At 39.3% G+C, this 11,603-nt stretch overlaps 1 protein-coding gene across 2 annotated transcripts in view; it reads right to left on the bottom strand.

Annotated features, from left to right (window-relative positions):
• Positions 1-2,844: 2,844 nt before the first annotated feature.
• The window catches only part of LGR5 (leucine rich repeat containing G protein-coupled receptor 5), a 137,335-nt gene continuing 128,576 nt past the window's right edge, over positions 2,845-11,603 (bottom strand). For both annotated transcript variants that reach the window (XM_043565036.1, XM_043565035.1), the window contains 5 exons: positions 10,571-10,642; positions 9,647-9,772; positions 8,436-8,581; positions 6,602-6,685; positions 2,845-5,523 (listed from right to left, as the gene is read on the bottom strand). In XM_043565036.1, coding sequence (XP_043420971.1) covers positions 4,436-5,523; positions 6,602-6,685; positions 8,436-8,581; positions 9,647-9,772; positions 10,571-10,642 — 1,516 coding nt within the window. In that variant the 3' untranslated portion in view covers positions 2,845-4,435. The remainder of the gene's footprint in view (positions 5,524-6,601; positions 6,686-8,435; positions 8,582-9,646; positions 9,773-10,570; positions 10,643-11,603) is intronic.

Genomic DNA, 11,603 nt, shown 5'->3' with positions numbered 1-11,603 from the left:
TATAAGGAGGTCATTGAAATGATTACTGACCCCGTGACCACTTCATTTGCAAGGAAAAGCCACCATACCCTAACTGTATTTTAGGGCCTCTGTGGCCTAACAAAGAAGATTGTCAGTGTTTAGTGGCTTGGAGGGGGATCGTCTCTTTTATCTACATAGTTGAACTGTAAAATGAAATTTCCAAATGCTGAAGAGCATGAATGGAGTTAGTGTGATCACAGTGAGCCCGTCTATTTATCTAAAACTTATTCTAGTGTTGGCTAATGGGCCCCTGAGCTAAAGGTAGTGATAAGATTAAGAAAAAAAGCAAAACATTGTTATCTTTTCAGATGTTGAAGCTTTTCTGGTTCTAAATGAACATGATGTTGCTAATTTTATTACTTTTTTTTAATCAAAAATTTTTTTAATGTTTGTTTATTTTTGAAAGACAGAGACATGGCACGAGTGGGGGAGGGGCAGAGAGAGAGGAAGACAGAGAATCTGAAGCAGGCTCCAGGCGGGAAGCGGGGCTCGAACTCACGAGCTGTGAGATCATGATCTGAGCTGAAGTCGGACACTCAGCCGACTGAGCCACCCAGGCACCCCATCTAATTTTATTACTTTTTACTACCTTGTTTTTCCACTTTTGGCCACAAAGAAATGAAACGGTGTTTTCTATATCGTACAAGAATGATTTTGCCTACTAACAGTTGTGAGAAAAAATTATGTGCAATATCAGCCATCTGATATATATTTATATTAAAATGGCATTTAAAATGATTTGTTGTGGGTGACATATGAATAGAGAGACTAAAAATGATGAGTTTTACTGATGTAAGTGGTTGAATGCTAAAGAAAAAGTTAGCTCCTTTTTGAATAATATCTTAGTTTAAAAGGTGCCTTTCCAGAGAGCCCTTTCTTAAGCTCTGCATCTAAAGTAACATGCCATTCACTCCTGCCATGCTATTCAGCTTCATTTCCTTTATTCATGTTTCTATCACATATTTCCTTGTTTATATTTGCTTATTGTCTATCTCCCCTCTACCGGAGTACAAATTCTAGACCTTGTTTTGCATAGAAATCCTCATGTATAGAACACTGCGTGTAGTAGGCACACAGTATTTGTTGAATGAATGAATCCATTTTGAAAACATAAAGTTTTACTCTAGGCTCGCCTACCACTTTATGTCCTTTTGGCTTTTGTTTTTGTTGTTGTTCCATCTGTCAACAGTTTATTGTATCTTTTCCCCTCCTCACTGTAGGTTTATTTACTTGTGGATATCATTCCAGCCATTCTGATTTACTGTATTATAGTGGAAAGCAGTGTTTGGTGTGAAGTGCATTAGAACTAGGTTTTGCTAATAAATAATAAAATTTGTGGATTAAAAAAATTTTTTTTAATGTTTATTTTTGAGAGACAGAGACAGAGACAATGTGCGAGTAGGGGAGGGGCAAAGAGAGAGGGAGAGACAGAATCTGAAGCAGGCTCCAGGCTCTGAGCTGTCAACACAGAGCTCCACGGGGGGCTGATCTCACAAACCTTAGGATCATGACCTGAGATAAAGACAGACATTCAACTGACTGAGCCACCCAGGCGCCCCACAGAATTTGTGGATTTTTTTTTTTTCAACGTTTATTTATTTTTGGGACAGAGAGAGACAGAGCATGAACGGGCGAGGGGCAGAGAGAGAGGGAGACACAGAATCGGAAACAGGCTCCAGGCTCTGAGCCATCAGCCCAGAGCCTGACGCGGGGCTCGAACTCCCTGACCGCGAGATCGTGACCTGGCTGAAGTCGGACGCTTAACCGACTGCGCCACCCAGGCACCCCAGAATTTGTGGATTTTTAAAGAAATATGTTAGAGTGGATTTTTTTTTTTCCCTTAAAAAAAATTACATCACTGACTTGCGTTTTCTTGAGTGGGACAGAAAGAGGTGGGCTGCCAAGGACTTGTTCCTAACTTTAGGTGCCCAAAGCAAGTATGTTAAGAAGAAGGACTGAGATCCATTGCTTTAGAAGCAACTTTTGTATCCGCCATCAGGGCTCAGAGGAGTGAAATCGTGTTAAAGCCCTTGTTTCAGCTGAAGACAACTCAAGTGTGGGCTGCACAGTTGGTGCCATGGGATGCCTGTTAACTAAGTTAGGTTGAAGCATATGGTTATATCTGATGGGTAGGTAGCAAACTCGGTGCCAGGTACCCTGAGGGCGCTCAGTAAATATGGGTTCATTTTAGCAATAATGCCGGACCTCCACCCAGGCCTGACAGTTTTGTCTTGCAACCTGTATGGGGACACCAGGAATTGCTGACGGAGCTGGGAGGGTCTGGCACAAGAGGTTAGAAAATCATTTTCATTACTTATGTTTTGAGGGATGGGAACTGAAGAACAGTGCATTTCTTTGTGCCTTGAGAAACACGTGTTCTTAGAAAACGTTTTGGCCTTGATATGGTTTTGAAATATGTTTTTTTTTAAAGGAAGAATTCATAGAAAATTCATGTTCGTGTTGAGTAATTGTAAGATCGATTTGTTACTTATATATTTCTCTCTAGTTGTGGATTTTTTTCCTTTTACATTGCAAAAGAAATAGGTTCTGGCTATGAAATCCAAACTCTCATTAGAGACAATAAACTTTACCAAGGCATTTACCATGACAAGATGGCTTATTAGTCCTACTTAACACAATCCAGGAGCTGGTAAAGATATTTTGATTTGTACTCACGAAGGATTTACTTCTTGAGATAAGTCCAAAATATGTAAAATATTAAGGTGCAAATACTTAGATAGCAAATGTATTTATACATCAAAAATAAAAAACATTTAGGAGAACATATATTTGCCTGTGGGCTCAGTAAAAGGCCTGAAGATATTTTGTTTTATAGTCACACATTTTATTACAAATTTCTTTTATTTTGTACCCAACAGAAAAGCAGGTTTGGAATCTATTTACAAGTACTGTACATTTACACATATTATATACAGTTAATGAATTTAAAGAAAATGGGCAGAGAAACACAATATATATGAATAATATGCCACTGTACATGGTTTCTTATCATGGTCCTTAGAGTTACCGAATCTTTATTGTAGTAATAAATACAGTGCTATATTTACACATCTTATAAAACATCTCATAAATGTATTTTTTTCAATTCCAAGTTAAAACATCTGATCAAAATAAACATGCTTATATAAAAATAAATCTACCTAACAGTCTTTTGGTTTGGATGTATTGAAGCTAATGTAGTATAATGGAAGTTACAAATTAGTCCTTTGACCTTTAGTATTTAATCATTTTGCTTCTTAAAATACTTAACACATCGTATTGTATTACATATGGAATAAGCAGAGAAGTCATGTTCCTGACATCAAGTGGGTTGGTCCAAAGACAACACAGCTAAAACCAAGCTAAAGAAAGAGGATATGTTACCAAGTCCCTGTTAAGTCCAAAGTGGTTTCAGACATCGTTGCTAGGGCTACTAGAGATACACGTGTGAGAAGTTATGTTGGTGGATTTCATTCATGTTGGTCTGCATTTGATCATTATGTTAAGATGCACCTCAGTCTGAATCAACTCACAAAACCCCCTGCAAAAAGTGTGCACCTGAAGAAAAAACAATCCCCAACCTCCCCGAGTTGCACACCATCTTTTCTAGGTGTATCCATTGCCAGCAATGGACTTTTATTTGGAGTTCTGGACAGCAGAGAGTTAAAAATTAATTAGACACGGCAAACCTCACTTCTACATGATTGCCTTCGTGGCAATTTAAGAATTTATTTTCCTTTCAAAATATTTGTAGGCAGTTTTACTTCACTGAGGTGGAACCATCTAGTGCCGATACATACAATTTGGCATCTCTAAAAACGATGTGAATATGAGTAAACTAACAATGTCCTACATTATCCATTCATGGGGGGATTGGTGCTGTGGAAGGATCCTTTCTGAGGAAAGGGAAACGAGGATTAACACATCCACATGGTCATTAAAATGAAATCGTACTGGTCACAACTTTTACTTAGTAATGTAGGCCATTTAAAACCCTATTTTCTGAACTCCTCTAACCATCTTTTAAGGAGTTTTCAGGTTTGAAAACCTGAAACTAACCTTTGTAAGCAAGTGGTTCTGCCCCTCGCCCCAAATAATTAGATTGGTGAGTTTAAAAAGGAATCAGTGGAAATCATGGAGAATCTTTTTTGAACATTTCAGTCTGCTTTTTAAAATCTGGGCTTACCTAAATAATGTGATTGATGTATCGCTTATATCTGAAGGAATTATACAAGCAGCATTTAGACTTGTTTTTCACTCTCCAGTATCAACAAGGTCTTCAGCTTTTTCCACACTGAGAAATATTAAAAACAAACAAGTTTCCACTCAGCTATTTTTTAGTTACTGCTCTGATGTACTCAATCTCATATTTTTTGGTTTTCAGTGTTTGAAAACTTTTCCTCTCACATGTTAATTAGACACATGGAACAAATGCCACAGATGAAAGATGACAGCTTTCGGTCACTGGGTAAGCTGGCGGTGACACAGAATTGGAAGGTAGGTCGTAGGCTATGCTGGCACTGGTGAAGGTTACCAAGGCTTGGGTTGAGTCACAGGACTGCTTCTCGACATCGTCAGAGTTAATAGACATCAGGCTTGGGTTTCTCGATCTTGTCCAGAAGTGGGTTTGCTTTCCCAGGCTCCCCAGATCTTCCTTAAAATGGGGATTGAAGAGGATGTAGAGAAGGGGATTGAGACATGCAGGAAGCGGGACAATCACCAGAAGGATAAACTTAATGACTTCAGGACTGATAAATGTGAGGTTTAGTAAAGAGGAGAAGGACAAGAAAGCCACAGGGCAGTAAAGGATACAGTTGGTGAAGAGCAACAGAGCGATGTGTTTCACCATAGAACAGTCCCAAATATTTTCCAGGTCTCCCTTTTCCAAATTGCAGTAGAGCTTGGTGTAGGCAATGGTCATCACCAGGAAGCAGAGGGAGTTGAGCAAGACGAGAGCGACCATGTAGCCTGTGGTGCTGGGCTCGCCAAAGGGCAGGGGCAGGCAGAGCGGGGAGGCACTGAACTCACTGCCACCCAGCAGTGGAACCGTGGCGATGGTCAGGGCCAGCACCGCACAGAGCAGAATGATCACTTTCAGACTGGAGAAGGGGGTTTTCCTTTCAAATTTTGCAGAGTATTTCACAGAGAACCCGCGCTCCAGGGCTGCCAGAGTAAGCAGGAAAACAGATGATTCCGAAGCAAAAATGGACAAAAAGCCGACAACCTGACAACCGACCCCCTGCTCCCACCACGCACCATGCTGTGCAAAACTGCCAAAAGTGAACGCGTCCACGCCAGCCAGCACAGCACTGGAGACCCCCATGAGCATGTTCACTGCTGCTATTAACCCAATTAACAGTTTTATGGAGGAAATGTACAGAGGGGCTCTGAACACTGTGGAAGTCACCAAGGCATTGCAAGTAAGCGCCAAAACTGCTATGGTCCATACTCCAATTCTGATTAGCCAGCTACCAAACAGGTATTCGCAGAGTTTGAAGGGGCCTAGAATCCAAGGAAGAAAAAGACTGGGTATCAAACTAGGGTTTACAACTTCTGCCAATTTACCTTTTTGTTTCTCTTATTAGGACACCAAGAGAGAGGCCAGTAAAAGCTAGAGGTAACACACAGTTCCCTTGTGGCATGCTCTACTTTCTTTAACTACCATGAAAACATGAACACCAGGTGCTCATATTTTCAAGCTTGACACAGAGAAATGGAGATGGGGAATTTAAATCACTTGATTAAGATCCCTCAAAGAATGCAGAGTTGGGGCCAGGTAAAAAGCCAGATCTCCTGGGCTTTTCATTATATTTCTCTCAGAATGCTTCAAAAAGGTTCTGGAAGTAGAGAAAGAGAATCCCAGGGAAATACCCTATAACATTAGAACAGGAAGCAATGGTAGTATAAAAGTGCATTTCATGAACATTTCATCTTAGGTTTGTCTTGATGTTTGATGACATTTGATGTTTGAGAGCCAGAGACAATCTAGTTGTTGAAAATAAAATATCAACCCTCTCCAGCTGTCTTTTTTTTTTTTTTTTTTTTTCAACTGGTCCATTCTGTTCCTGGGAATGGGACAAACAGTTATGTGAAGTCAATATTTACAGAGCTTTTTTTTTTTTTTACTTATCTGTACTTATCTATTATTTGCTTTAATCAAATAGCTATTTAGGGAAGACAAAAGAAATCGCTTTCAAAAATGATTACATGAAGCAAGATTCCTGCATACTAGTTCAGGCTAAATTGCCAATATCTCTTAAAAAATTGCATACACTTCTAACTATATGATTGATTCTTTAGTTTTCATTAATCTGAATCAAAAGTCTTTCACAAAAACCCTCTTTATGAATGGAGACCAACTCCAGGGAATGAACATTTCTATTTTAAAGGTCCCCATGGGGAGGGATATTTAAGAGCCACAAAGGTGGCACAGATTTTGCTTGGAAGTGTAGCCTGTATGTCATTGATGGCCTCGGAGTCAGTGGTGGGTACTGCGCTGAGGCAGTGCCAATGCCCTTCTTCTTCTTTTTTTTTTTTTTTTTAATATGAAATTTGTTGTCAAATTGGATTCCCTTCTCACCTGGGGAAGGCGAGCACTGCGCCGAATGAAGGGCTTTCAGGTCTTCCTCAAAGTCCAGCAGGAAATCTTCAAGATCACGCTCATCTGCAGGAATGAGAAGCCCTGGAATGGTGAGTTCTGGCTCTTGTTTTGGGGTCTACCTCCCAGGGAAGAAAGCCTTGGATTGTCCTTGAGGGACTGAAGGGAACTGAAGGCCAGACATCCCACTTTTCCCTGGGCTCTGGCTTTCTTGCAAGTCTATTATAAAGTTGCAAGTCTATTATAAAGTTTTAATCAAGCTACTCTATGACATAGTATTCCAGACGAACTGAGGGTAAGGAAGGGTAACCCCAGACTCCTGGTGATAACATTTTAGCTCTACCATTCTGTTCTTAGCTCATGACAGCACAAAATTGCACTGACTTAGAGAGAGGCTGTGGGACTCTCTTTATCCAATTACCAAACAGTTAGATAGCTATAGTGCAAATGTCCTGGGCTGTGTTCTCTGAGCACAAGAGGGAGAATCAGGTATAGTAAGTTTCAATCTTTCCTGGGGAATTCTGCTTAACAGAGGGCAAATCAAGTTACTGCGTGGTGCTTAGTTTAGCTACTCATAAAATAGGAGTTTTGTGATCTAACATACAGAATTGCTGCCCTTGAAAATAAACTCCTTTGAAGTACTTTGTTTTTCTTGTTCATTGTGTACCTTCTGGCACATAATAGGCACTCTTAATTTTTTTTAATTAAGTTAATAAATATAGTAGAGTTAATAAATATAGTAGAAACTAGCATGGATGAAGCAGGGAGAGCAAAAACTAAGGAAAAAACAAGAGCAAAAGACACATGCTGTGGCCTAAAACAAAAAAGCCAAGGGCCAAAATATCCACTCCTTAAACTGGTATGTTTACAGGAAGAAACGTTAAGGTAACATGCAGACAGACAGAATCAGACAGACACACTTGCTTGGGAATCAACAAATCATTAGGGTCCAGAGGAAGAAAAGCCAGTCTGTTTGGACTGTGTGCAAACTTGCAGGGTTGGCAGGCAAAGGGAAGTGGGGGCTGCCATGGTGCCTCCTCATTATCACAGGTGTGGTTTGAGGTGCATTGCTGTCTGTTTAAGTAAGGTCTTACTTCAAGGAAAGCCAAGCGCTTTACAGACATTATCTCATTTCACCTCCCTGACAGATACCCCTATGGGGGGTGGGAGGGGAGAAGGTTTTAGAATTAGTTGGATAAGAAGTTGGATTCTTAGGCCTTTCTACTGACATATGGAGGCATCTAAATTGCTTATGTTGTCCATTCCTCCCAGGCCATAAGAATAAAAATGGATTTTTATCTTCTGGAGAAAAGTGCTCAGAAACATGTACAAAAAATATATCCATAAGGATGAGGCCCTTTTAAAATCTTACGGAAATACTGACATCAATATTAAGAATTACCCCTGAGGACAGTATATGCCAAGGGAGATCTAATTATAAATACAAGTACTGTATTAAGAAATCACTTACAGAAAAAAACGAACCTTTAGAATGATCCTAAGGGATATTTCTCTTTCTCTGGGAGTCTTTAAGTAGTGGGATTGAGGGGCACCTGGGTGGCTCAGTCAGTTAAGCATCTGACTCTTGGTTTTGGCTCAGGTCATGATCTCACAGTTCATGAGTTTGCCCCGTGTCCAGCTCTGCTCCTTCTCTCTCTCAAAGTAAATAAATAAACTTAAAAAAAAATAGTAGGATTGATTTCCAACTTGCTGGGCTGGTTACATAAGGACTTGTCTGGAGTTCAGATGACCTGCTTGATGACTTTTCAAGACCATTGTAGATAAAATTTCATCACTGTGACATAATAGGTCTTACCTTGAATTTGAAACATTCCAGCATCTTTCTTATGAAGGTCATCTGTACTGCTGTTGTCATCTTTATTCCATTGATTAGAAATTTTATAGACATTCTCACATGCTCCAAATGCACAACACTGGTAAGCATAAGGCATTTCTATAACCCTTTAAATGAACAAAACCAAACAAAAAACACACACTTAAAGAAATGGATTATTAAATATAGTGTTCATCTTCTTTCACTCAATAATTCTGTCTTTGGATCTTAGCCTTAATTAATAATCTAAAATATTAATTATGTGTATAAAGATGTTCATTACAGAACTATTTATAATAACAACGGAGTTGTTAAAAATTATTGCCATGAAATGTTGACAATTGCTAAGGTTGAGTGATGCATATATTATATTATTTTCTCTACTTTGGTGCTTGAAAATTTCCATAATAAAAAGGTTAAAAAAACGACGGCTAGGAAAATTGTAGCACCATTAAAAAGTGCTTATAGTATGACATAATGGAAAGTAAGGAAAACATGATGTAAGCGGTATATGTACTGTGATTCTAACAATTAAAAATACATTGGAAACAAAGTCTGGAAGGAAATTAAAAAAAGTTGTTTAGGGGATATTTTTAGATTTTTACTCTCTTCTACTTTCCAAACCTCTTTTGGGGTTATAGTTTTAAAAGTATGTAAAATGTACCGTGGTTTAAAAATATATCTATAAACACACACACACACACACACACACACACACATATAATACATATGTGTATATACATATATAGTCTTTCAAGGGATTTTTTTAAACAATAATAAGCATAGCAAGTTTTAAAGAGCATTACTTCCTCAAAGAAATATAAATTTAGTACATTTTATTAGAATATATAACAAGCTAGATAAATTTAGAAATGTAAGCAGTACTACAATAATATTATAATGTTATTTAATTATGTGTCCTAGTTTATATCCCATGGATCAATGGTTTTCAAACTCTTTCCATGAACGCTAAGATTCTGGGAGGCATCTTTGAGAAAGAAAGGAAATGTAGTCAGGAAGACGTTCTTCCCCTCAGGGCTTATCCTAACAATGCCCCAGGGGTGGGGGACTTGAGGGCATGAAATGCAATTCAAAAGAGTCCCTTGACCTCATAAATTTCGAAAACTACTATAACACGTCTATTATTTCGCATGGCCACAAATGTATCTTATTAGTTTTAATGACAAACTCACTTGAGTTCTGGAAAGTTTTCAGATGATATCAAGCTCTGTAAGGCATGATTTCCTGTTAATTTTAAGTGAGTTAAACCATGTAACCCAGTTACAGGAAAAGACGACAGGAGGTTGGACGATAGGTCCCTGCAAAACATCAAACAACAATTGGCTTTTAGTCTGTGTTAGCAGAAAGCGTCCATGTTGAAAAAAAGCAACTTAAAGATTATTAAACTCCTCCATAAAAACTTCTTAGCAGGGTCTGTACCCTCCATGGTAAAAATAACCATTTTGGGTTTAGCTACTGATAACATGTCTATTTACAATCAGAATTGCAGGGGGAAAATGTCCTAATCGCATCCAAATTGTAATTTCTATTATAAGCTGTATTTTACCAGGTGGGGACATCAAAAATCCATAGAAGGCGCTACACCTAATTTGAAAAGAGACGTTGACTGGAATAAGTTAGGGATGAGGGGGAAGACGCTGTTGGGTTTATTCCCTTTCCTCCCCTTAACTTCTGTCTGACTAGCTCCTTCTTTCTCTGTTAGCTACTGGAGAGGGGTGAGGAAAGGGTTCAGAGGCCCCGAGGGGAGGAAACGCGGGACAGGAAAGTTTTCTCTTAGGATGGCAAATATAAAACGAAAGCCCTTTGGGACTGAAATGACATCTTATTCCACCCCACCTGACTGCTCAGCGAAAGTGGAAAATTTCACTTCAATAAGCAGAACAGCTGTCACCCAGCTCTTCAAATACGCAGTCAGGGCCCACGTGGCCTTGGAGGGGCAGGGTTCCTCCCTGGTCTGACTTCACTCGAGCGTGGAGAGAACTGAGGGCTGGGCAATCTGTGTGTGGCAGTTTCTTCAGCAACACCGACATTTGTGAGGAAGTTAAGTGGCCCCCAATTTCTTAAAATATGCCATAAACAAGTCATGAGATACTCACAGCTTCCTTAGAGATGGCAAAGTGGAAAAGGCATTGGGATGAATAACGGCAATTTTGTTCCAAGCCAAATTCCTATTTAAAAAAAGAATATATATATAAGGCAAATGAGAGGATGATATTTTAAAAAGATGGTATGAAGTTTTACCATATATATTCATTCTCTTACCAAAATTTAGCTTCCATTCAGGGCAAAACAATTAGTTGATCACATCAGATAAAGATATCAGTAGTAAAAATGACTAAAGAACGGACTTGAAATCAATCTTGTTTTATTTAAAAAAAAATTTTTTTTAATGTTTATTTATTTTTGAGACAGAGAGAGACAGAGCATGAATGGGGGAGGGGCAGAGAGAGAGGGAGACACAGAATCGGAAGCAGGCTCCAGGCTCTGAGCCATTAGCCCAGAGCCTGACGCGGGGCTCGAACTCACGAACCGTGAGATCGTGACCTGAGCTGATGTCAGACGCTCAACCGACTGAGCCACCCAGGCGCCCCTCAATCTTGTTTTAAATCAATCAAGGAGAAATCATTCAGGTGGATATTTTAGATCTTATTCTCTGTGAAAAAGGTGACTTGAACATGCTTGTAAAATTTTATTAGGGTGTCTCTGAGGTGAGTAGGGGTAGAGGAGCAGTAAGACAGGAACTTCTGAGGCTCTTCCACTGACAAGCAAGTAAATGTGAAGTAGATGAAATGTCCCTAGAAATGTAATGAAATGCAGCAACACTTTGTGTACATCATCAGATATGTCAGGCTTTAAGAGAAACACAGAGTTTTTTTTTTTTTTTTTAATGTTTATTAATTCTGAGAGACAGAGAGAGAGCAAGCAGGGGAGGGGCCGAGAGAGAGGGAGAGAGAGAATCCCAAGCAGGCTCTGTGCTGTTAGTGCAGAGCCCAACATGGGGCTTGAACTCAAGAACCATGAGATCATGACTTGAGCCATAGGTCATGACCTGAGCTGTAGTAAGATGCTTACCCAACTGAGCCACACAGGCCCCACACAGAGAAGGTTTTTTTTTTTTTTTTTTTTTTT

This window comes from Prionailurus bengalensis, chromosome B4 (assembly GCF_016509475.1).
Source record: "Prionailurus bengalensis isolate Pbe53 chromosome B4, Fcat_Pben_1.1_paternal_pri, whole genome shotgun sequence".
NCBI lineage: Eukaryota > Metazoa > Chordata > Mammalia > Carnivora > Felidae > Prionailurus > Prionailurus bengalensis.
The sequence above is the reverse complement of the archived record's forward strand: the minus strand, read 5'-3'. Positions and strand labels throughout refer to the sequence as shown.